This window comes from Arvicola amphibius, chromosome 4, assembly GCF_903992535.2.
Source record: "Arvicola amphibius chromosome 4, mArvAmp1.2, whole genome shotgun sequence".
NCBI lineage: Eukaryota > Metazoa > Chordata > Mammalia > Rodentia > Cricetidae > Arvicola > Arvicola amphibius.
In genome coordinates, this window is record NC_052050.1 from 135,413,895 (window position 1) to 135,441,648 (window position 27,754).

General features: G+C 36.2%; 1 protein-coding gene across 2 annotated transcripts in view; it reads left to right on the top strand.

The window, feature by feature from the left end:
- The window catches only part of Sgcz (sarcoglycan zeta), a 308,488-nt gene extending 281,267 nt beyond the window's left edge, over positions 1-27,221 (top strand). Inside the window, exons 4-7 of one of the 2 annotated variants that reach the window (XM_038327283.1) lie at positions 2,545-2,667; positions 15,697-15,769; positions 24,106-24,229; positions 27,030-27,221. In XM_038327283.1, the coding sequence (XP_038183211.1) occupies positions 2,545-2,667; positions 15,697-15,769; positions 24,106-24,229; positions 27,030-27,221 (512 nt within the window). The remainder of the gene's footprint in view (positions 1-2,544; positions 2,668-15,696; positions 15,770-24,105; positions 24,230-27,029) is intronic. The other variant, XM_038327285.1, reaches the window with a different exon arrangement.
- Positions 27,222-27,754: the final 533 nt, after the last annotated feature.

Genomic DNA, 27,754 nt, shown 5'->3' on the forward strand with positions numbered 1-27,754 from the left:
GTGGTTATCTAGTATCTGTCTAATCAATTTATCTCAGCAATGGTGTATATCTGAAGATGATAAAATGGCATATTGTTAAAGTTTTATGTGTAGAAGATCTATAATACATTTCAGGCCATTGAGCCTCAATGTGTACCTGTTGTAAGGAGGCGCTTGTACTGAGTCTCTTGGAAACAGATTTAAACACAGAGAGATACATAAGCCTAGAAGTCAAATGTCAACAAACTGGACTCGGTGTTTTGACTATCTCTTAGTTGAGTTACTATGCAACAATGGCTGATTGCAAACATACAAGGTTAGACTATAACTAGATAACAAAACATTCAAATGAATACTAATTTCTGAAATAATATTCACAAAACCAAGATGATGACCATGGACAGTAAGTCTTCAATATTTACCTCAGTATTATCTTTAAATTTTATAAGAAACCATATTTGATTTTTAAAAGATAAATGATTTTAATTGATTGTGGTTTTCCATGTGTTATAAAGATAAGTTTTCTTAAAGAGAGGTGAAAATTACATTGTCTATAAGTAGAAAAGGTCATAGATTGTTGTTAGTGAGTATGATTGGTAGGTAAATTGTGCTTATAGATACTCCTCTAATTACCATGAATTCACTATCACTCAGTAGTTAGCTCAGTTCCAGTACCAATGTAGCACAATTAATAGAAGCTCTGAGAAGGATATTGAGGTTCAACCTGAAGACTAGAAAAGCAAAGCAGCCAGGCACTTGCTCTTACCTTGACCTCTTCCCTCGACCTCAGTCTGAAAATAGTGATCCTGCCTCCTGGAATCTCAAAATGAGAGTGAGACTGAGAGCTGTCTCCTCCCATTTTGCAGTCCTCTCTATGGCTTGGATTAAAGTTGTGCACCACTGGAATTAAAGCCCGATTTCTATGGCAACTAGTGTGACTACTGGGATTACAGGTGTGTGTCACCACTGCCAGGACTATAAGGCTGACCAGTGGGGTTGTTTTACTCTCTGATCTTCAGGCAAGCTTTATATATTAAAATACAAATAAAATGCCACTACATACCAGAATGGTTTCCCTTCTATTAAATGCATCTTATTTCAATTAGAGAGCTAATGATTAGCCCTAAGGTATGTGTGCCACTCCTGTACCCTTAGGGTTATACCATTATGATATTAGATGGTGTACTTCATAGTCTTCATAGCTGGATAGGACTACTGCTTGCCTCTCTCCTTTGGAAGCTTGGTAGCTTCTGGCACAATGAAAACTAGTCCTCAGAGAGGCAGTATTCAGGACAGTTCCAACTCGGGGGTCTCCAGGGCCTCTTTATCAAGGATATAGTATTGACAACAACAGGGACTTACCTTCTATCTCTGAGTTTAACCAAAGTCAAGAGCAACAGGTTGTTTTGTGAAAGATCAGGTGAAAAAATTGTAGGAGCCAGAGGATCAGGGAGTTGCTGTGAGACTGTGTCTCATGGTACTATCAGAAACTACACTCATAAAGTCTCACCGACAAGATTACCCATATATGAGCTGAACAAGAACTACACAAAGGAACATGCCAACATGGAGGAGAACAGCCCATGAGGCCTCATTACAAACAATTACAGGCAGTTAAGGAAATCTCCTTGGAGTGGAAGAGGGATTAACCAAAGGGATTAACACTTCAATTGTTTTTTCAGTGCTAAATGGTCTGCCCTGAAAACATATATATGAGTAACATCATACAGACTGAACAGGTTATATCTAAGAATGTATGTATGTGTGGACACACACATGTGTGTATAAATATATATGTATTTATGTAATAAATATAAATATAGATTATTATATATATATTCTTAAAAAGAGGCAATGAATTTGAAGGAGAGTGGGGAAGGGCATATGGGAAGGATTCCTGTTTCTACTGTAAATTATACTTTGGAGCAGTTAAGTTGTTTAGAGTAGTTAAGTTGTTTACATTTTAAGTAAAAAATATAGAAAATTAATTATCAGAAATATAGAAACAAATCCATTTCAAGAGTAATTATAAAATGGGTTTAAATTCATTAGCATTAAAGGGTAAGAAGATATCTGTACTAAAATCTATGAAATGTGGAATAATTTAAGATTCAAAAAGTACTGGTACTTTAGAATAATCTGAGTTCTGTAGTCTGCACTTCAAAGAGATGCGAGTCATTTGGGCCCCATTTATTGAGCATCTACCTCTCACTTGCCAGGTGAAATGAATGACCAATCTTCATCTCCAGTAGATATCAAAGTCGGCATTGCCTGCCTTGTGGATACATCAGGTGTTTATATCTGGCTAAGCACGCACCGTATATTAGAAAAATCTTAAACATTTAGAATTAACACATATGACCATTTAATCTAGTCTATAAGTATTCAGTGAATTCGGGGGCTTTTGAAAAGGATGAGACTTTAAGAATGTTCATTCTGAGATAAAACATGCAGCCAAGATACATGAGACGAATGCTATGCATATTGTTATCTTTTATAAACATCATGTGTGCTAATGGTGTTCTGCACCCCAGCTTGATTTGGAAATCTTTCCTCTGCCTTCAGGAGCAGAGGCTGTGGAGGCGCAGTGTAAAAGATTTGAAGTGAGAGCAAGTGAAGGTGGCAGGGTGCTGTTTTCTGCAGATGAAGACGAGATAACCATCGGAGCTGAGAAACTGAAGGTCACAGGTACTGGAATGGAGCTCTTTCAAGTTGTTTACCCAATAAAAGCATACAAAAGTCCATAGAAGTTCCTTTACATAACTATGGCTTCCTTCCCAAAAGCCTAGTTGCCAATCTTATAATATATTTACTTTTCAAATAACTACAAATAAAGTCATTAATTGTGGTTGGAGAAGAGACTACATATTAATAACAATTCTCACCAATCTATATAAAGATGTATCACTCAAATCAACTAAAAATACTGAGTTTGGTGTCATAGCAAATATGAGTAAAGGTGACAAATCTGAAGGTGTTATGTCCATTGTCCTATTTCCCAGAGACAACCCTTCTTGTGTCTGGCTTCTCTGCCTGCTGAGCTTATACACCATTTTTGTATATTTAACACACACACATACACACACACACATATCCCAACACACAGAGAAACAGACACATACAAATTCATGCTAAACCCTTCTTTCTTTACCAGACTACCATGTATTAACTTCAGAATAGCTTTATTCTTGCTTGTAACACTCATAAAATGAAAATATCAAAGACAAATATAGGTTATAATTTCACATGCATAGGAGAGATAATTGGACTGAGCATAGAACACAATATGAAGGCAAGGGATTGGCAGGTCCCCTCACATATACTTTAAAGCAGTGCTCCAGTCTTTTGACAAATAACACTACAAAGAGACACTGACTCCGGGGTGCTCCATATAAATTAGGTAACTATTCTGACAAGACTTCAAAGTACGTGTGACAAAGGATTTCTATGAATTGTAAATTGGTGGCATGAAAGTTTTCCTATTCAAGCAATATCCATAGGAATTAAAATTAAGATGAAACCTTTCTCATTTTCTTTCACTTTATGAATAATGACATGTTTGATGAACTCTTGCTTCAGGAGGAAGTGGATGATTTACACAGGGGATATGTCTGTATATCTGAGACAAAATGACTATAGATCTGAGACAAAATCACGGTGCTTATAGGTTTTAACATATTTGTAGTCAGCTTATTTAGAGTATAGGTGTGTATACACTAGAGGTCATGCCTGAACATGACTGCTTTAGCTTTCTATTGCTGTCACAAAAAAGAAGATGACCAGACAATTTAACTAACTAATTAACCAACAACAATTTGAGAGAGGCAAAGAATTTGGACAATTGTTTCAGCGTTTTGGCAGCCCATGTGAAGAACTTCTTAGTTTTACGCCAGAGGTCCTGCTGAGCCTCACAGCAGAAAGGATGTAATGTGAAAGTCCTGCTGAGTCCAGATGAGAAACAAGTTGCTCTTGAATGGACTAGCTTTGCGTGGTAGTAATTTGCTTAAAGTGACTAAATGTGTATCTGTTCTTAACATTCCTTGACATTCCTTGGTAAAAGGGAGTGTTAGACTAGTTCAAATATAAAACCTTTAAAACTCTGTTTGTTTTGTATTCCCGACTATGAACTCCAGATATCACCTAATGCAATTATCTTCTAAGGCCCAGTAAGCACATAAAGGACATAGACCTTTCAACACAGCAGACTCGAATCCGATGCTTTCAGGCTGTGTCCATCAACTGCAATCAGCTCTTTCATTTGTAGCTCACACACAATAGCAGCCTAGGAAACAAAGGAAGGTCAGCGATGAGTCCGACTTCTGAAATTCCTCAAGTCGGAGGAAAACTATTAATTGGACGCAGACATCTGTTTTGTGTTGGCAGAAAGCAGAGTAGAGAAGCGAGTGAGGACAAAGTATCTCTCGCTCTCTCTGTTCTCCAAATGGCAGCGATTAAATGTGGCAGTCTGTAAGGATAGAGAAATGCAACTGCATGTTCCCTATGCCCTCCTGTTTGCTGGAAAGTCAAGAGCGTCTCACCCCTGTGTGTTTCTAATGGAATGATTGGAAAGATAGACAGGTGCTCGCGCTTGTTTGACAACACAAGAAAGAATTTTCTGAGGAACTGTCTTTAAAATTAAACAGTGTGCTGCTGGGCTGGAATCAATATTTCCTGGTTTGCTTTCATTACCTGGCTTCTACTTCCCCGTTCTTGTCTATTACATTAGCCCACTGTGATAAGGTCAGCTTCACAACCAGTCCTTTCTAAAGCAGGGCTTTTGTTCCTCGGAGCTGTCCAAATGCTGAGAACGTGGTACCACTCAGGCCGCAGGAAAAAGCAGTGTGTCTGAAAAGCTGCGGGAGTAGTGACTAAATCAGGTGCGAAGAAAAGTGATGTTCGGTCACTTAATTTCCTCTAGTGACACATTAGAGGTTAATACACTTGACATGATCACTCAACTCAGCTTTCCAGTTGTTTCTTAAACTTCCTTGTGATGGAGACTTCAGAGACATGAGACAACACTGATCCGTGCCCTGTAAACTTCTAAATGGAAATTGAGTTCCAGTTTTGAAGTACATATGCAAGTCACAGCCATTAACACAAATGAGCTATTTTGTCAGAGGTCTTTGCTAGCAGACATTTCTGAGGTTTATTTTTATCTATGGTCTCAAGGAAATGTTTCCTATTTTTATTCTGTTAAAGCAAATATTGAAAAGGCAGCTGCCTAATGTAGAGCTTGAAAACATTAATAATGGAAGGCAATGTGGTTTCAGGCAGAAAACTACAGGCAACTGAGGAATGCTGAGATGTGATAGTCTACTCCAGGAAAGACCTGTCTCCCCATGTTAATTATTAGCCCTGAAATCATATGCATACGAAAGACCTTATAATTGTGAGTAGGATGTGTATATATATATATATATATATATACATACAGAGACATGAGACAACACTGATCCATGCCCTATAAACTTCTAAATGGAAATTTAGTTCCATATATATATATATATATATATATAGCAGGTATACATATATGCATATGTGTACATAAACACACATATACTATATTATGTTGATATAAAACACTATAACCAAAAGCAACTCGAGGAGATAGCTTTGCTTCATCTTATGATTTGTACTCCATCATCCAGAGAAGTTGGGGGACAGAAACTCTAGGCTGGAGCTGATGCAGAAGCGGTGAAGAAATGGTGCTTATTAGCTGGCCCTCCAAGGCTTGCTTTATTTGCTTACATTTTTATATCACCCAGAGTCACCAAACCAGAATTAGCACCATCCACAGTGGCCTAGAACTTACCATCTTGATCTCTAACCAAGAATATACATCACATACTTACCCACATGCCTTTCTTCTGTGGATATTCTCCTAAATGAGGTTCCTTCTTCTAAAAGGACTCTAACTTGTATTAAGTTGACCTAAAATTAGGCAGAACAATGGTGCTTGTTATACTGTGCTATTCTGTTTGTATTATCAGATACCTGGACATCCAGAAAATACTCACAGTTCACTGATGGAAAATGTGAATTACATATGCCAAGCGCCATTTCTCATGAAACATAACATATATAATACATTCTGTGCGTATTCACAAAAGGCACAAGACATGAACTCCTTGAGCTGTTGGGCAATGGTTACTGTTACTCTGCCTGAGACACTGGGGAAAGCTTGATTCTTTCAGCCCCGGTTTTCTTCTTTTAAGTAGTATTTTTATTAATGTTTAACATGTAGGGTTTGGATAAAGAAAAGAGACATAAAAACAAATTAAGACAAATTCTGGATCAAATTTGTGTCTGACAGATGCAATTTCTACTAAAATTATAATTTTGAATGTCACTGCTATTCTCATGTGTTTAAAATTTGTTAAGTATTTGTGAAAAATAAAATGCAGAGGTCAAAATATGAAAATGACAATAAACAAGTAGAAAATGCTGTATGAATGTCAAATGCAAATGTATACTTCTTATTACATAATTGATGGCATTAAGAAGCTCCATGATGGATGGAGATAGGGACAGAGAACCACATTGGCGCACTGGACTGAGCTCTCAAGGTCCAGATAAAGAATAGAAGGAGGGAGAACATGAGCAAGGAAGTCAGGACCGTGAGAGGTGTGTCCACCCACTGAGACCGTGTGACTGATCAAATGGGAGCTCCCCAAGGCCATCTGGACTGGGACTGAAAGAGCATGTGATCATACTGGACTCTATGAATGTGGCTGACAATGAGGGCTGACTGAGAAGCCAATGATAATGGCACTGGGTTTTGATCCTACTGCATGTACTGGCTTTGTGGGAGCCTAGTCTGTTTGGATGCTCACCTTCCTAGACCTGGATGGAGGGGGGAGAGCCTTGGACTTCCCACAGGGCAGGGTACCCTGACTTCTCTTAGGACTGAAGAGGGAGGGGGAGTGGTGGGGGAGAGTGGGAGGGAGATGGGAGGAGGGGAGGAGGTGGAAAATTTTTTATAAATAAATAAATTTAAAAAAATCTCCATGATTAAAAGTGAAAGAAACGGGAGAAGGCATAAAATGACATCCATGACAGTTTCTGGCTTCTGTGGGAGGAATCAGTTTTATTCAAGGTCATGGTGCTGCTGTGTTGCCATGTTTCTGTAGATAGACCCACACCCCTGTGCACATGGGCAGCATAAATTAAACTCTGTAGATTATAAAAGTAGAAGATATTGTGAATATAGGAGGTGGATTCTTTGGGTAGTGGTTCAGGACAAAAGAAAGGAGGCAGAAAGTCGAAGTATGGTGGATGTGTTGGAGATACATTGTTTACATGAATAAAATTGTCAAAGAATAAATAAAATATTATTAATTTTGAAAAGTAATTTTATTTATATCAACCAAATAGTAACTTAGACAAGATATGTTTCATTTTTCTCTTTCATAGCATTACATGTGACTAGACTCTGAAAGTCAAGGATGTTACAGGCCACTGAAGAGTTAGGAGATTTACACCTCAGGAATCTCAGGGTTGGGTGTTGTGTTATAGACTTGAAGCTGTCACATACCATGTACACTGGCTAGTTGTTTTTGTCAGCTTGTCACAAGCTAAAATCATATGAGAAGAAGGAGCCTCAATTAAGAAAATACCTCCAAAAGATCATCCTGTAGACAAAGCCTTAGGAAAATTTCTTAGTGATCAATGAGAGAGGGTCTAGCCAATTATGAGTGGGATGATCCCTGGATGAGTGGCCCTGGGTCTTATTTAAAAAAAATAAATAAAAGGCTGAGGACACCATGGGGAACAAGCCAGTAAGCCTCAAACCTTCATGGCCTCTGTATCATCTCCTGCCTCCAGGTTTATGCTTTGTCTGAGTTCCTGTCCTAACTTCCTTTAGTAATGAATGGTGATATGAACGTATAAGTTCAATAAACCCTTTCCTCCCCAAGTTTCACTACAGCAATAGTAAATCTAATCAAGACACCACGTGCTCCAGCATGGGTGAAGTCTATACAAAGAGGATTTAGGGAAAAATATATTTTGCAACAATACTACATAGAAATAGCTTTGTTATTTACATATCCCATTTATGTCATTTTAAAGCTGAGTTTGTGTGTACATGCAACTAAACTCTACTGGATCCTCAGCATTTTGGTAAAACATTAACAAAGGCCAAAATATTTTGGAAAAAAAATTTACCATTCAAAAGAAAAAGAGACCTACCTAGTGGAGGCTAAAGAGATGCCTTGGTGGTTAATGCTGCTCTATCATAGAACATGAATTTTACTTCCAACATTAACGTAGTGACCCACAACTGTCTGAAACTACAGTCTCAAGGGATTTATCGCCATCTTCTGGCCTTTTCTGTCCTCCTTGGGCAACTGCTCAACCATGAAGTACAGACATAATCTTACATGTAAAAGGGAGTAAATTTAGGATATTTTAAGTGACTTGATAATATTAAAATCCTAAAACAAAAATAAAATTAATGGGCAGTTTTTCAATATCCCCTATAAGACAATACCAGTCTTTGGTTGGCCCTTAAATGAGCTCTGTCCTTCAAGTCTTATCAAAGCTATCACACTCCCATACACAGCCACAGAAAAGCTTTATATTATAGCTAAATAGAAGTAAAATATTTGTGTTTTCCTTTCATTATAGGATTACCAGAAATCCTTTATAAATTACATATTTTTAAAAAATCTTCAAGAAAGGTTTCTAACATAACAAAATGAAGTTTGAAGAGATAGGTTTCCCTTATTTAAAAATTATATTATAATGTCTCCTTGTATCAAATGTCAATAATATTACATAATATGCATATCTTTATATTTCTATGTCAGTTAAAATTTCACTGTAATGCGTCACCTTCAAAATTATTAATGTTTTCTATCACTTAAGAAATTCACAGATATTTATATGAAAGAGGAATTTAAATGACCAGTTACCATGAAGCACTAATTTTTATTTGAAACTGATACTAATAGTTTGACTAAACAGACACTATGATAAGAGTTGGTAAGTGTGAAATAACAAATGTTATTAGCCACAAGTATTTAACAGTAACCTTTCCATAGAAAAAGTCACAAAATGTAGGTCTAACAAACACACTAATTAAATGTCGATACTCACTGGTAGTGAAAGAGCTTACATACAACTTGAAAATCCATCTCAATTTTCTTACATTACTGGAAAACACTAAATAATACTTTAAAGATTTAAAAGAACATATTAACTCTGACTCATTAAGAGCTAAAATCAGAGCTAGTTAAAAGTTAAACTGTAGTAATGATAACACATGACTGGAAAAGGCATTCCTGGTGCCCTGATACCATGTCTACTGTATGGAGTAAAAGTGGAAGGAGGGGAACTGTGGGAGGGTCAGGCTAGACAGTGATGAAGGATTCAAACATCCAGGTTCCTAAGTGCCTTCATACTGGAGATGCGATACTTTCTGGTACAGTAACTCTGAATGCAATTAGCATCTCAAGCATCAGTTCCTCATCTTATGATGGGAGAGTAATGATGATAACACCTTGCTGGATATTCTGAGTTTGAAGTAATTACTTTGAAGTAACGTGAGCCGGTCCATGTTCATATGATGCCTGGCACATGGCAATGAAGCAGCATATATTGGAGGTTACTATGGATATCAGAGTGAGTGAATAATCATCATGATGTTATGTGTTAGTGAAATGACTTTTGCTCTTAAAGTATTTCCTGTGAAGACATTTTATACTTCTTTATCATTTTATTCTCCCTTTACTTTCCTTAAAATGCATGTCACTGTGTCAAATAATTTTGACCATTTAATATGTGTCATATTAAATTCAATGTAATAAAAGTCGTTTGTTAGGTATTTCAAAGTCCTTAAATGAAAAACAGTAGAACAAGATTTTGAAAACATATTGCACAGCAAATTATTTAAAAGTTAGAACTTTATCACAATTCAGTTAATGTCATATGATATAATTCAGAACATGAGTATCAGTTTTGCAGTTGATGAGAATACTCATTTGCAGTAATTCATTGATTGCTCAGTACAGAGAGTGTTTTATTAGCGTTGCTTCGCATCATATCTCAGGTTAAGCTGCTTCCAGGGATTTAATATTGTGCTGAGTGGCAGACAGGGGTACCTAGATCTATGTCTCCTTGATTATTGCCCACTCACGTTTCTAATGAATTTTATCTATGTCAGGTTCCATCTGTTTATACAATACATCCAGACCAAGAATAAGCATTTCTGCAACATGATTGAGACCTTTAAGATCTGATTGACTTGATGGCCAGATCTTCTGGTAATGTTAGAGGTGAAGAAATATGAGCATAGTGTGTGTTGGACTATTCTACTAAATCACAGATAGCGCTGAGCTGAACCTCCATGCCTTGAAGTGGCTATGAACGTTGAATTCTTGGCAATAGCTAATGAATGACAACAGAAAGGATGACTTTAGTTTGCAATTTCTAAGGTCTGTTGCCTATTGAGAAAGACTTCATTTTAGCCTTGGATCAGCTGAACCCCCATAATCTTACTGACCACTGTCCTGGAACGAACTTGCTATGGTGTGTGAAAATGAATGTTTATCCTAACTTCAACTGAACATATCTTCATGAATGTACTTTGTGTGGGTTGAATAGCTCTCCAGGATCATGATTTTGTCACTGATAAACAGTGCAGTGTTTCGTTTCCTACAAAAGATAGACGGGAGGCAGAGAGGAAGAGGGAAAAAAGAGTAAAGGGAAATATAGGACTTGGAGTGAATTGTGTATATGTTTTGTAATTACTAATTGGTTGTCTTAGTTCCCTGTTACTAATATTTCAAATTCTTTTTTATGTAACTGGTTTTTATTTCTAATTTTAGAAGATAGAAGTTTGGAACATTTTTCACTATCTTTAAATCACATGTTGGCTGAATGGTACTGACTTTCTGTAAAAATCATACCTTTTCTTTTCCAGCTTCTAAATTCCTACTCCATGTTTTCTAGCATTTGTGTCTTTATTTTCTTTTTCTTTACATTTTTATGAAATTTTTTATACAATATATTTTATTATACCCTTCTCCCTTTCCCACCTCCATATCCACCCTACCCTAAGTTCTCTCTATGGCTCTCTCTCTGTCTCTCTCTCTCTGTCTCTCTCTCTGTCTCTCTCTCTGTCTCTGTCTGACTCTGTCTCTCTATCTGTCTCTGTCTGTCTCTGTCTGACTCTGTCTCTCTCTCTGTCTCTCTCTCTCTCTCTCTCTCTCTCTCTCTCTCTCTCTCTCTCTCTCTCTCTCTCTCTCTCTCTCTCTCTCTCTCCCCTGTGTGTGTGTATGTGAAGAAACAACAAAACACAAGAAAAGAAAGTCAAACAGTAAACATTAAGAGAAAAATTTCAAACCAAACTAAAAAATACAAACACAGAATTAGAATTCATATTGTTCAACTTTGCCTGAGCATGTGGCCTGTATCGGGTATGGATGACATGGTTATTTGTGATTTTATAATTTCAGGGAAGATGAGAACGTTGTTCCCAATGTTTGTCTTACATTGTTTGTTTTGAAAGTGACTGATTTAAAATGTTTGTGAAACTATTCAAAAAGCATAATAATAGATTTTTTTAAAAACTAAAACATAAGATTTCATTACAAATAACTTTTAGAATAACATTTATTTTCAGCTATTCATCTATTTCAAGTTATCAGTGTAGGTTCTTTTTAAATTTTTCATGTAGAAGCCAAATCACTATGCTTTTGATTTATTTTGATTTTTCTTTTTTCTAACTACAATGTGGTTAATAAGGAAACAGCACTGCACAAAGTTGAGACAAAGTGGTTATTCTAACCAAAAGAAAATATCATGTCGTATTTTATTCAGTGGTTAGTTGAGATACCACCACCTCTAAGAGAAACGTTTTAGCATGTCACCAGTAAGTTAGAGCACAATGGACATTTTACTGTTAATGATTCTGTTGGGTAAAGATCCCTATTTACCTGAATGATGCTAATAATCATTGACATTGATCATGGAAAATGATTAGGGTCCTTTCACTGTAAAGAGAAACTGACATGGTTTACTTCCGTAGATGAACCGTTTGTTCTGATTGGTCATTTATAAGTACGAGCTCACTGTGCACCCATTGATGTGGACATTTCGTAAGGAACACTAGATGTTAAATATAGGGAACATAAGGTAAACACTTTGTTCAGTTCTTGCACCAGAAAGAGGAAGGGGCTACAGCTCCACAATCCCTTTGGACACATCACATGACCTAGAACATTGAATTTGTCTCTAGCTACTAAAAGTTTTACAAGAAAACAAGATTTTATCTTATAAGACTTTGGAGCTTATTTGTGATCTAAAATATACCAAATATTAAAGGTTTAAGTAATTATTTTATATTTTTGATATTATAAAGTAATATTCTTCATCAATAAATTACTAATATGAATTTTCTTGATTTTCTAATGTTAACACAAATTTATATTCTTGTGGTATTTTTTGAAGAATTGGCTCCCGTTTCCAGCATGATAATATTTTTATGAGATTGCTACCTGTTCTTTGAATATACATAAGCCCTTAATTTTTTTCTTATGTTGTTTTGTCTGGATTTAATATAGGAATATACCTAAGTTATTGGATTCTAGACTTCTTAATATATTGGGATATTGCCAGAATGTATATGTGTGTGTGTATATATATGTGCATATGTGTGTGATAGAATATATATGTGTGTGTGTGTGAGTGTGTGTGTGTGTGTGTGTGTGTGTGTGTAGGGGGGAGAGAATATATATGGGTGTATCACAATTTCAGGTAATTATAAAATTATATAATAAATTTAGGTTTTATCAAAACCTTAGGATTAATTGTCTGTCCTCCTTCCTTCTTCTGTGTTGAACTTCCTCGCTCTTCCCCAATAAGAACCCCATTTTACAGGCCATCATTTTATATCTTCTCTACCCCAATAGTCTTCTTCTGACCTTCACCCCCACTGTCCCTTTCACTAAGGGAGAATGACTTTATTTCTTTCACAGAATCTCTTTTAAGTAGAACAAAAATAACACAGCTAATATATTTCTAATATGTTTATCCATTGAGTGCCCGATATAAAGTAGTTTCTCTATATTTGTAGGAAAAAAGATACATTTAATTTTAAAGTTATTTCTATTTCATTGAAGGTGATTTTAGAGATGTACAAAAGATAATATCCTATCACATGTCTTATACATCCATATGCATATGAATTAGCATAATACTATTTTCCTGTAGTTTGTCATGTAAGTTCATGTTATATTTGAAGTGAGGCAAATAGAATTTTACTGTGCCACAATAAATAATTACCAATTATTATAAATAACATTTCTAAAAAATTTACAATGCCTTATTTAGCTTTTGAATCATGTGAATACAATTTAAATTTATTTGAATATTCAAATTGATTTAGTGTATAACACATGAAAGCAATAAAAATTAGATCAAAATGATTTCTTATTTATTTAAAACACAGAACAGTTTCCTGTGAAATTTGACAAATATAGCAGTCTCATAAGAGAAATTAGTCTATAATTCATTCTTTGTGTTGGTTCTTTATGTGGTTTGGGTATCAGGGTAACTCTTCACATGAAACAAATTGAGGAATGTTCCTTCTGTTTTTGTTTTGTAAAATACCTTGAGACGCATTGGATTTAACCCTTCTCTTGGGGCCTCAGAGAATTTGGCACTGAAACCCCCTACACCTGGGCTTTATTTATTTTATTATTTGGTTGGTAGATTTTTTTAAATTACTGCTTCTATTTCATTAGGGGTTGTAGGTCAGTTTAAATTGTTCATCTGATCTTGATTTAACTTTGGTAGGTCATATGTAAAGAGAAAATTAGCCATCTCTTTTAGATTTTTCCAATTTGGTTGAATATGAGGTTTTTTTTTTAAGTTTGACAGTATGATTCTCTGGATTTCCTTAGTGCTTGTTCTTATGTTCCCCACCCCCATCTCTCATTGTGCTAATTTGAATTTAACCCTTACTAACAAACGGTTTTGGTTTTTTCTACTTTTGCTTTCAGGCATACAGATTCTACACTGATACCAGTGGTGTGAACCAGTGTTTGAAAATAAATAATGCCACTCTTCTCTAATCATATTTCTGTCGCCTTGTCTAGGAAATTTTCATAATCACACAGTAGGAGAGATTAGCATTTGAACTTTGCTCAAGGATAACTATCCTATCAGGATGTTACAGTCTGTACTGAAATGTCAGTCACTCTCCCTGAAATATGTAAATCTGCATCTGGGGATATTCTTTCAAATGCCACCCTCAGTCAAATCACAGAATTATTAGTTACCTTAGCTGAAATCATTATATTATGTTTTAGGACCAATATTAAGGAATTTTCTATTTTCAGAATCAAAGTATTAAAAGAATAAATCCTTTAAACAAATGAATGTTCTGAATTAATAAAAATTATTTTTAAAAAAAGCAGTATGTTTCCTACAGAGTTTTAGTTACATGGAGAGCTATCTATTAAGGCTCAGAGATAGATGGATACTAATAGCTTTTAGTTCAGGAAGTAAACTAAATCTGTGATCCAGGAGTTTACTTACCATGGAAAAACACAAATAATTTTGCCTCTGAATCATAATGTTGGGGAAATAATATTTTAATCTTGAAAATTGTCTTCCTCCAGGACTCCACTTCCAGGTGTGCCTTACCATTTATTTTAAAAGATCATTAATTAAATCTGATCCATTCCCTATGTCATCTGTTATTTTATGATATTTTAAGCCCTTGCTCTAATTTACCCTACAATTCCATTCCTGCTCACAGAATTGACATATTTTTATATATCCCTCCACAGTACGAACAGTCATATTCGTTCACATTTCAATGAAAATTTTTGAATTGCATTGTATTATTAATATAGCCCTCATGGCATTAATGAAATAAGCATGATACTGTTATATCAAAATATATGAGGGAGACAGATCAAAAGCGAATAAGGCATAATCTGAAAAACGTCTACATTTGCACTAATTTTATTTTGCAAAGTGATTTTAATCATTATAACTTTAAAAGAAAAAACTTCGCTTCATTTTTAGAGCAAAGAACACTCCTTTTCTCACTCAAATTGCAGCAAAGCTCTATAAGTCTGGACAAACAGTCAGTAAGTGTGTTAGATCTGAACAAGAGTATCCCTGACCTCTTCAGGCAACAGTGACCTCAGATGAAGTCAACTATAATGAAATGAATTAAAGTGGCTCTCAGTTTTAGACAGAGCCTTAACGCCACAGCAGTCCAAGTATCGTGGAGTTCTGCACAGCTCTCGGGTAGAGAGTGGCTAAGTGCTGTTTGAAACCTGTCTGTAAATGTCCAGCCTTGTGCTGCCCTGAGTTCACCACCAGCAGTTTCAGCAATGCCCCCGGAGAATAGGGGAAATCTGACCTAAGTGTTTCAGCCTATCCTGTTTCTTAACTCCACTTAGCTGTGAAGTGAATCAATGAAAGAGATGGGCATTTGTTCTTTGATTTGAGCAGAAGGTGACTTGTCTATATCTAAAGCAGTAATAATAATCTTAAAATTAGTTAACATGGAGTATTCAAATCCACCTTCTTTGGCTCATCTTGCTCTGTCTTGTGGTTCTTTTCTGAAGTTACATTTTCCATTGACTTGAACATGTTTTCAGTTGAGGGAAGAATATTACAAGGAATCAGATGAAAGTCACTGTGTATGTATGTATTTGCTTATCCTGACTGCTGTGTCCCTGCTGTCTCCAGGAACTGAAGGAGCAGTATTTGGGCACTCTGTGGAAACACCGCATATCAGAGCAGAGCCATCCCAAGACCTCAGGTAAGTGCTTCTTATACCGTGTCATAGTTCCCCTCACTATTGAACACCGTTGACACTTGAACTAGCAACAAGCTAGTGCTATGAACTTGTACAAAAAAAGAACTCCCCTTACTAATTACCACCTTTTACACATAAACATGGAAATCAATACTCCATGACTTTATAGAAGTCAGGTGTTTAAAGACAAGATAATGAGTTATTCTAACTTTTCCATTTCCCCAAACAAACGATACAAACACAAAAATACATGTACTAATGAGAAAGAGTTGAGAAAATGAAAAAGACAGTTATCAAGAAAGTATAGAGGAGTACTGATTACATTAGGTATCCTGGGAAATCAGATATAGAAGATAGATAGATAGATAGATAGATAGATAGATAGATAGATAGATAGATAGATAGATAGATAGATAGATAGGAATAAAGGGAATGGAGGAAGAAAGACCATGAGAGAATATCAATGGATCAAGTCATGTGAAGTAGGTAGTACACCGAGACAAAGTAACACTGCAAGAAACATCTAGAAGTGATTTTTCCTGACATGGTACCTCGGTATAATATTCCCAGTACTGCACTCTGTCTAAGGAAAGAATATTCATAACTACTGCACAGATATTCTTAATTCAACAAATAAATTAACATTTGATGAAACAAGATGGATTACTTAATTTCTACTAGAAAAATTACACTCCAAAATGTATCTGCTTCAGTGGGTTTGTAAAAGGCAACAATAATGGCACAAAATTACATATTAAAATAATTATTGTTAGCTGCACCAGAGATAGGGTTTCTTGAGAAAACAGAGTAAGATTTTAAATACAAAGGCATGTGATTCCTACTTTAGAAAGATATCCTATACAGGAAGAGTCCTTGAAATACTCACAAGATGGTGTGAGTGCACCAAACAGCATCTGCAAAGAGGCTAATCATGACTCAGCATATGACTGAATCCCCAGCGTTGTGGGAGAGGGGGTGGGCTGGAAAACTAGGAAGTAAGAAGATCCTATGACTTCCTAACCATCAGCCTATTATAGATTCAAAAAGAGGGTCTATCTCAGAGGAATAAACCAATAAGGGATAAAGCAAAACACTCAGTATGCTTCTCTGGCTTCTGCACACATGTGTAAACAAATGTGTATGTGTCAGCACACACATGTGCACATGCAGATGAACAATATATACGCTACCAACACAAAAACCAAATACACATTCATACACAAAGACGCAGATACACACATTTTATTTCATAAAAATCATTGTTCTCTTTTTGGCTTTTCATAAGCAAAGAAATGATTGAAAATGGAAAATAGAGGTGACATTTTTTAAAACTGAAAGTAGATTTTTCTCTCATATAATACATCTCAACCACAGCCTTCCACCATCCCAGCCACCCCTCTTACCTAGATTCACACCAACCCTATTTCCTCTCGAGGAAAGAGCAGGCCTCTAAGAATTGTCAACCAAACAGAATGAAACAAGATACAGTAAGACAAGGGGAAAGGCCTTATAATGAGACTTTACAAAGCAATCCAATAGGAGGAAAAGAGACTTAAGAGCAGGTGAAAGAGTCAGAGATGCACCTGCTCCCACTGTTAGGAGCCTCACAAAATTACCAAGCTAACAGCCATTAACATATCATGCAGAAAACCTGATGCAGACCCATACAGGCCCCTTGCTTGCCGCTTCAGTCTCTGTGAGCCCCGTTTAGTTGATTCAGTGGTCATGTTCTCATGGTATTCTCCACCTCCTTTGACCCCTACAGTCTTTCCTCCCAGTCTTTTATACAGTTCCCAGATCTCAGAGGGGAGAGACCCAATGGAGACCTTCAATTTATTCAATTTAGTCTCTCCCTCCCCCCCCTCTCTCTCTCTCTCTTTCTGTTCCTCCATGACTGGCTATGTGTCTCTGCATTGGCTCCCAGGCTCCCATCTGCTGTTGGAAGGGACCCCTCTCTGATGATACCTGGATAAGGCATGAATATCTAAGAGTATGGCAGAATATCATTAGGAATCTTTTGTTTGTTTTCTTTCTTCTCTTTCATTTTTTTCTTCCTTCCTCCTTTCTTGTTTGCTTGCTTTTGTTTTGCCAGTTGTGTTTGATTCTACCCAAAGTAGCTGGGCTATCCAGTCTCTGATTTCATGGCCATTTAGGCAGTGTAGACAATGGATTCTCTCTTAAGTCATGAACCTTAAGTTAAACCAAACATTGGTTGGGCACTTCCACAAGCTCTGAACCATTACTCCAGTATATATTTCAGGTAGGATACGTTGTAAGTGAAGGGTTGTGGCTGGGTTGGTGTCTAGGTGTCTCTTTCTATAGCCTGTAGAGTACCTTGTCACCCATTTGCAAAATGAGATAAACCTTTGAGTACAGAAACAATAATGTTTACAGTAACATATATTCAGAATCTCGTAGTCTTGTGCTATTTTCTGGGGCTTTTGTTCTGATTGACTGAGAAACACAGTTTCAATAATCTACTGATAATTACCAGAAGGTGGTTTTTTATGTGATCTTTAATTTTTAATCTTAATCAAGCTAATAACTTCATATAATATGCAAAACTAGAGGGCTTGAGGAATGTTAATGGTAGTGCCTAAACCAAATTTTAATGTACTTTTAGTCTCAAGGGTTTGTCTCAAGAAATAAAATCATACATGATAAAGCAGAACATTCAGTGTTCTTCTCTGGCTTTTACATGGGTGTGCACAAATCTGTATTTTGAACACACACATATATAACACACATATTCACACATATGCATAGTCTCTCACACATGTACAAACACATCCATAGCCCTGAGGAATTTAGAATGTTTGGGATAACTGTGATCCTTCCCCACATAACATAGTACATTTCTCGTTTGCAGGACCCACATGCTTTCTGCATATTCTTAATATCACAACAGAAAACAATGTATCTCATGTGTAGTAGTATGATAGGTAGTTGTCAGTTTTAATGATTATAACAAAATGCCTTTAAATAATGTGGCAGTGATATAGTCTAAGAAATAGAGTCTCCCTGGGATACATATGGATAGCATCAATGCCAATAGTTGCAGACTGGTCTAATGTAGCTTCCAAAATACAGTAAGTCCATATTATCACTCATGTTACATATAAACACAGCTGACCTCTAGAGTTTGGAGGAGAATGCTTTCAAAGGATGAATATAAGGGAGAAGGTGGGATTGAGAAGATGTTGGTCAATACATGTTAAGCTATACCTGAGATACTCATGTGTCCCTTTTCAAAGAAGGTGGCTCACAAATAATATGTGAGAGCTAGAGGAAATGACTTGCAGTTTCCACCAGGCAGGAGCAGTGAAGGCTTTGTGGGATAGCTGTATCAGCAATGCGCAATGTATGCTGTCCATATTTTCAGTATTCTGGGAAGATATGTATTTTCTTTCCATTAAAATGTTGAAATAATTTAACTTCAGCATTCAACAGTATGTGCAAAATTAAGATACACCTAAATATAAACTGCATATATTAGAAGAGACTAACTCATTTGTATTGATTTCTGAGTCCTAAGATAATCATTTTGGCTCTATAATTTTTGTAATTATGTGTATGTTGTATCATCTAATTATAGTCTATCACTATAGGAATAGCACTATATATGACTTTAGGTGCCCTACAGATGTCTCAACATTTGCAAGTGTAAGTGCAAAATAAATCATAGCTCTTATATGGTGTTTCTGATGTTTTTCTATTCTGACCATCCGTTACTTTAACACTGAATAGGCAAGACTTATCATCTAATGCTAAAATAGTCTGACTACTCCCAAGATGAGTGTTTCTAATTTAAATTGCAAAACCGAAGTAGAAACAAAGTACAGTGATAATTGGGCTATTTAATTATTCATCTGTGTACTCAAATCTGAAGCAGAGTGTCTGAGATCTTGACATACATTGCTGACAATTTTCAACAGGAAGTGCTTTTAACTGATGCAATGTTTATCAGGCAAGTAAAATCTTCTGGCTGAGTAAATAAAGCAGTACACAATCGTGAGTCTGTTCTCAAGAATAAGTCTTTATAAGATACAATAGAGAAGAAATAACTGGTTTTGGAAAAGTGAATATGTACAGCTTATTTAACAGGTTTTTATGAATACTTAATATCATCTGAATTCTGTACTAGGTTTCATGGAAGCTTTAAATGTACACTTGCAGTGCTTATTTGTTTAACTTTGAAGATAGAATTTCTGCACATTAGGGTCTTATATAGCCAAAAATACTATTAAGTAAGCAAAGTACAGATGAAGGTACATATATACTATAAAAGCAATATTATATATGCATATATGCACTTTTATTTAATATTATCATATTATATATACTCAAAAACATATACACACATGTGCACACTTGTGTATGATGTTTCTGCTTGTTAGGCTTTATGTCAAATTGCAAAATATTTTCCATGTTTCTTAATGTCTTTCCACCAAAATAATTATTGTCAGTGGCTGTCTAGTCTCACCAATATTTGGTGTTAGCAATCATACTGATTCAAGTCATTGCAGAGGGAACCTGCTGATGTTGCATTTCTGTTCTGTTTGCTCTTATCCAAGAGGTAACAATATGAGATGCTTTCATGCAATTATCCAACAACTGTGTATAATTCCTGACATGTTCACAAATTCTGTAACTACTGGGGGATTTTTTTTTTCAAATGTCCTGGTACCAGCTATTTCTGATGCATCATGTTGTAGATATTATTTCTCAGTCCATTTATTACTGGTGGTAATTTTGAAAGTACATTTTAATTTAATATTATCAAACATATTTTTAAATATGCACTAATTACTATACACTTTGGCCTGTGACACTTTTATTCTCTCCAACCACAAAAAATCAAAAAGCCTTGTGATTTCAGTTTGCATATGGTAGTATGTGGTAGAGACTAAAGCTAACTTTTCTGTATAGATATCCAGTTATTCCAGTATTATCTGTTGTAATAATTCTCTGAATAACTTCATTGCCCTTGTCAAGGTGACGTAATTGTGCAAGTAATTGTGTTTATGAAATACGTTTTCTTTCGCTGTATCAATTGTGGTGTGCTGTCAGTTCTGTCTTGCTTACTGCAGCTTGGTCAGAAGTTGTTCAGGTCTCTAACATTGTGCTTAGTCAAGATCACTTTGGGTACTTAGGGATCCTTGCACCTGCAGCACAACCCAGAAATAAAGCAACCAGCGTAATATTTAAGTAGGTTTTAAGTAACACACAGATAATTAGAACATCTAGTTTTTAGTATGACTATAATAATTATGGTTTAACTATAGAATAATATTCCAGTATTAGAAGTTAGTTTATAATACACTACTATAATTATATGGCTAACCCATTATTAGAGAAGGGAAAAATTTAACTACATATTGTGAGAACTGTATCATTTAGTTTTTAAAAATGTTTTAAACTATGAGTACATTGACTGATCACCAGAAAGTTCAGCAGCAACTGACATTTGAAGCATTCATAGTTTCTTACTCTAATACCTGTGTGGAATTCACTCATTAGATTGGTTTCCTTTTGCACACAATAATTTGGTTTCAATAGTTTATACTTCAATTTCCTCCTTTGTTTCTCTTTGGGAGTAATTGGCTTGATGATAGAATTTGCAACTACATGTTCAATGTAAGGAATGTCCTTCTACCTGAATTTCTACCCTAAAATTTATATCATAGATCCTAGAAGCACCAGCTTCTAATAAGTTCCTGGGAAATATTAATGTGAATTAAATGAATAATTACACAGTGGCCATTCTATTTTGACAAGCTGTCATGACTAGTTTTAATGCTATTACTTCAAATCTTGAAAACTTTATCTAACTCTATGTTTAATAATAATAATAATAATAATAATAATAATAATGTACTTTAGGACTCATTGTCAGCATTCTAATGTCTTTGGAAAGCGTGATAAAACTTTTGAGTGAGTGTAAAGTTTATTTTATTATTGTCAAAATATGAAAATTTTTAATCCTCTTGTAGTATACCTGAGGGACATTACCCTGTCGATATAAAGTCTATGAAGAAGTGCCTTCTTACCTATTCAACACATGATACAAGAGACAATGTCCCACTCCAGACAGTTCCAAGCAACCAATTGGTCATGCATCCAATTACAAATGCTGAAGGCAGATAACTAAGACAATCTGTACCTCTAAATGTTCTTTCACAAAAGTGAATGTCCCATTCACAAAAGGGCCAGTGATAATTTAAGGTGTGTTGTGTCTGGATCCATACGTCAGGTTAATATGTTCGTACATGATGGTTTTCCTATAAAAATTTACACTATGTATTCAGGGAAGCTTATCAAAATGCTTAAGATTGATTTAGTTTTCATGTGCTTAAGAAATACTTGATTTAGTAAACCACTGTTATGTTCGACATTAAATTAAAAATGCAAGAAATCCTCCAACTAGTCTAGTAAATTTCATTACACATACTCTTTAAATTCTCTTTTTAAATTATTTGTGTATTTTACTTGTCTAAATACTGCTTGTTATTCAAAACATAATGCACCATTTTAATAACACTTGCATTATTTTTTTACAATTTTCACATTTAATTTTATATCAATACTAGCAAAGTATTAAATTGTCATTTGTTAGAGATGCTATCTAAAGGCATTCTTATTTTGGGTGTTGCTGGAAAAGTAGGCAATTCCAAAATGATTCTCCTGATAGTCATAATGATGTTAGGCTGTTCACAGAAATGGTGGTGAGTAGCTACTGAAGGAGCAAAAGGAACCAAAGGTCATTTAACTCTGGATCAGTATCATTCCTACTTTCTATCCTCAAGGAAATTCTAACAAGTCAGTCAGGTTCACAGAAACTTTAACGCAGGTGTGACTTTCTTCAGTTTGCAAAATAAATGCTAACTGTCAATTCAGAGCAGATGAAACTGAAGCACTGTCACTGGCTGATATCCCTGAGCTCCCAATCTTTACACATTTTGGACACTGAGCCTTTAAATAAAGAGTCCTCTAGGTAGTTTGAGCATGTGTGTCTGGTGCATAAAATAAATGTGAATATAACAAGCGTTATCTGTAATCACTTAGTAAAGATCAAAGTCGAAATTCTCAAACCTTCAGAATACATAATATATTTAACGTTATATTATTAAACATCAAATACGGCATAAATAAAGCCTTTGAAAATCTTACATATAAATTGATTATATGAGAAATAAGTTTGACTCCTCTCTTCATAAACATGTTGAATAATGCTGATGACTGGATAAAATTTGTCTTTCTTTTCACTTATATATGTACCAAGTTTCCTTTTATTGAACATTGGAGTTATATATTGGCTTTGGAACCCTACTGCTCAAAGTCATTTTTTATTAATGAAGGCGGAAAAAAGCCAATATTTAAAATTGTTGAAATCACTTCTAACTTGTGAGTCTCCTCTTGAATGCTGTCTTCAAGTGTGCTTCCTCTATGGAGCGCTTGCACTTCAGAGACCCATCCCAATGGAGTTCTCCCTGCAAAACAGCTCTGGGTCTTGCCTCAGGTAAACAGCCACTCTGGATCAGGATGACAAAAGGACTGTGGGATACCTTTTCCTGGTCTCCTGAGATGAAAAAGAAATGTGGCACCTGCATCAGCAGCAGAAGAGAACACCTCAAAGAGACCAGCTGGTGCCCACGACTTTGCCTGCTTGGGGTTTTGTAACTCTATGCTGCTGTCTGCTGATTATTATTTTTCCTCGTCCCTTGATTTTCTTCCACAGACTGACTCATTTAGTTTGAAGTCATTGCAATGAACCAGTGAAGGTCAATCACCAACTTAAATGCCAATCTTTGTTATGTTAATTTCTGACATTTTTAATGCACCCCTTGAAAATTTTCAAGTTCTCAAAATTTTGAGGGTGGACTCTGGAAGGTTTGCAATATTAATGATTTTCATTAAGGTTTTTATCTTTACAAACTTGGAACCCTTTATTGAAAAATAAGTACACACTAAATTATGCCAATTTATTTATTAGGACCTCATCATTAATATTGATAATATATTAAAGATTTAAACATGTAAGCTCATGATGACCTACTTTGGGGCATGATAAAGAGAACTAACATAAGAAAATGTTATTAAATTATTATACATGAGAGTAAATAATTGATAAGTACAAATGAACATTTTATAATGAGTCAAAAAATAGATAAAGTAATGAAAAATATCCTAAAACTTAACTGGGCTTGTAATCCTTGGAATACATCCTGAGGATTTGGATTCATGCTGGCTTTGTGTAAAGATTAGTTAAATCCTAATGCCTTTTTACTGTTCATTATGAGTTGTCTCTCTTTTGTAACTGATGTGTTGCCTTCCTTTAGGCTTGAATCACCAACCAGGTCCTTGATAATGGAAGCTCCGCGTGGGGTCCAGGTGAGCGCAGCTGCAGGTGACTTCAAGGCTGCCTGCAGGAAGGAACTGCACTTGCAGTCTACAGAAGGGGAGGTGAGTGAGCAAGCAGGGATAACCCTCAGCTGCTGAAGGTGCTGCTTTAATGCCTCAGGCACGAGACACAAGGAGCCACTTCATGAGAAATTGCAAGTTTTGGAATTCTTGATTACTCTTTAAAAAAATGGATTTAGAAAGGTCCTTTTACTTTCTACTGAAGTATTCACCCTGAGGACAGTTGGAAATATGCCTCCAAATTCTTATTGCTTCAACATTAGCTTTAAACACTAAAATGAAAACCGTCCCTTTTCCCTTTTCTCTTTGAATCTTCAGAATGGTTCTTCTATAGATTAGTTTGTGGCAAGTTAGAGTCGGAGAGGAACAAGAATTTTGATACATTTCTGATGCCCAAATGGGTCACTATAGATAACAATAATGGGGTAGACATTTCAGAAGGCTTGAAGACAAAAATTTGGAGAGTATTCACCATAAAAATATTCTCTGAGTGTCTAAGTACAGTTACCCTGAGCTAAATATTACACAATGTATGCATATGTAGCAAATTACAGAGAATCCGCTAATCTACATGTTTATACTTTTATATATCTGATTAAAAATTAATTCAAAAGAAAGAATAAGTACTTTGATTTTGATGTGTTTTTATTTCTGTGTTCTACAATAACTGCACTACGAATAGAGACATTGATCACTATTTAATATGTTATCCCTGACACTCAGACAGGTTCTAAACTACTTCATATCATCAGGTCTTGTATTCAGGCATTAAACATAATAGTTGAAATGAAGAGAAAGAATTGTACTGAAAATTCAAGGGTATACGGTGGACAATCAATGTCATTTTAGATTCAGTGCTGCAAGGAACTTCAAATTTGACATGGAAGGAAACAAGAGTCATAACTGTATAGGAAGGGTTATAGAGCTATAACTGCATCCACAGTACAATAACACAACAACCATACATGCTGGGATATTAGTGCAGGAGACTTTTATTCCAAAAAAAAAAAAATGATTAACATTTTCAAGAAGACAAGTAGCGCTGATTTCGACAGGTATTAATGAATGAGATCATTCTTTTTTTTTTTTTTTTTTTTTGGTTTTTCGAGACAGGGTTTCTCTGCAGCTTTTTTAGAGCCTGTCCTGGAACTAGCTCTTGTAGACCAGGCTGGCCTCGAACTCACAGAAATCCGCCTGCCTCTGCCTCCCGAGTGCTGGGATTAAAGGCGTGCGCCACCACCGCCCGGCAAATGAGATCATTCTTGTTCAAGAGAAGATGGGGGTGCTGAGGTCAAAGCTCTGGGGTGTGATTCTAGCCACAGGGCTCAGTTTCCAAGCAGACGGAAGATGGACTTTATGAGCAATACAGAGCAGACATACCAATTTTGGAAGCTGGAAAGTGAACAGCATCACAGTAACTGCCTTGGCAAAAGAGAAAGAGATGGGCAAGTCCACCCATGCGGCAACCTGGAGAGACTCAGAACTGTGGCGCTGTCACAAATAGCTCAGTTTTCCTACCTGATGATTCCTGCCTGATGGATCAAAATGGCAGTAGCCCTGTGGATGGATTCATTAATGAAAATGTCCTATTTACATGACTTAAAATATTCCCGAAGTATATAGTTAATATATAGAGAGAGAAATTTTATAAATTTATATATATTAAAATATGTAGGTATGCTAAACCAATACCCCAGACTGAGAGAACACAATATAAAATGTCTCTGAGACATGTGCTTTGTTTAAATCATGGAAAACACAAACTAGGAGCAAGATCAGTTGCAGCAGATGATATTGGAGAACAGGGCTGGTCACGTAAGGTATTTGACCTGGGGGAAAATCCAGTTTTTGTTTGAAATGAAAAGAGAACTATAAAACACCTTTGAGTCCTAGAGAAACACAGTTCCATTCTCATTTCTTGAAAGTTCTCCCTAACAGCATGATACTCGACAGGGAGAATGCACACTGGTGTGGATGGCAGCAAAGCCTACAACAGTACTGTTAAGTAACAACTGGGGCAGGAAAGGAGAAAATCAATTACTCTGTCATCCTCCTGTCTGCTTTGGGAGTCTATGACTATGAATAAGTTAAGGGCCAATGAAATAACCTAATGGGTATAGGTACATTCTGTCAAGTCTAATGACCTGAGTTCAATCCCTAGGATCAGAGGCAGAAGGCAAGACCCAAATTTGGTTAGTGTCATCTGACACACACATGGGTACAATGGTGCACAAACGCACACTTGCACAGTTACAAAATAAAGACTCAGTGTAAGAAATCTTTAAATAGGTGTACTACCTCCCCAAATTGAAAAATTTGTTGCTTAGTTGCTGAAACCAGGTAACATTTAATAGAGAATTCAAGCATAATGTGAAATTACCTGTTAGTTCTCAGGATTTCCTAGGTTACCTATCTTTGGACTGGGAGACTTTTCTGGGTATTTTAAAAAGGATTTTTACCACTTTCTCACCAGTATTTTAAAGACAGGTAAAGGAGTATGTTTTTAATTTATTTCCTCCTTCCTAATTAAAGTCAGTCCAAGTGGTGTCCTTCTTTCTCTATATAATTCTCAGACATGATGAAGAACCTAAAAAAGCCTTTACTACAGCCAGTCTCTCTAGCCCCCCCCCCGCTGTGTGTGTGCGTGTGTGTGTGTGTGTGTGTGTGTGTGTGTGTGTGTGTGTGTGTGTGCTGTTGTTGTTGTATTGTTGACTCCGTGAGCAATAGGCTCTGCTGCCAAACCATGCTCCATGCTGCAAGGCTCTGAGGGAGGTAGCTGCAAGGCTCTGAGGGAGGTACCATGCTGAAGTGAATTAAGATTTTTTTTCCCCTTTCTTCCTAGATTTTTCTAAATGCAGATACAATCCGGCTGGGAAATCTACCTACCGGTTCCTTCTCCTCTTCTCCCACCTCCCCAAATTCTCGACAGACAGTGTATGAACTGTGCGTCTGCCCCAACGGCAAACTCTACCTTTCTCCGGCTGGGGTAGGCTCCACCTGTCAGTCCAGCAGCAGCATTTGCTTGTGGAGCTGAAGCAACTGATTTCTCCTCCTCACACCAGAATAGCCTTTTGTTCCCGTCTGTCTGCTTCACGGTTTTGCTCGGTTTCCCCTGGGATCAGTGCGGAGCTTCTTCAGATGGACCACAAAGCAAACTGGTCCTGAATCAGCAGGGATTGGCGCCCACCTTCTCCTGACTCAACCTACTCAACACTGGGCAGTGGGAAAAACATCTTCAGCAGGAAACCTGGATCATGACATTTGCTCAAAGGGAGAATAATTTAGGTGCCTTTGCTACGTGGAGTGAAGCACACAGTTTTAAGATTTTTGCAGAACCTGGCTACGAACTGTGCACGAACACATAACCCAGATGAAATTCCCAAATCCAATGGTGACATGAAACGCTTAACCCCCAACCCCCACCCCGGTCAGAAGACTAATTCTGCAGTCCAGAAGCACAATTTTCCATTCATCTTTTTTGGACGTAAACTTTTATCCCCGAATTTTAAAATTGAAGCATTATGTAATGCTTGCTTTACTAAAAAAAATTAAATTCAATATATGGTT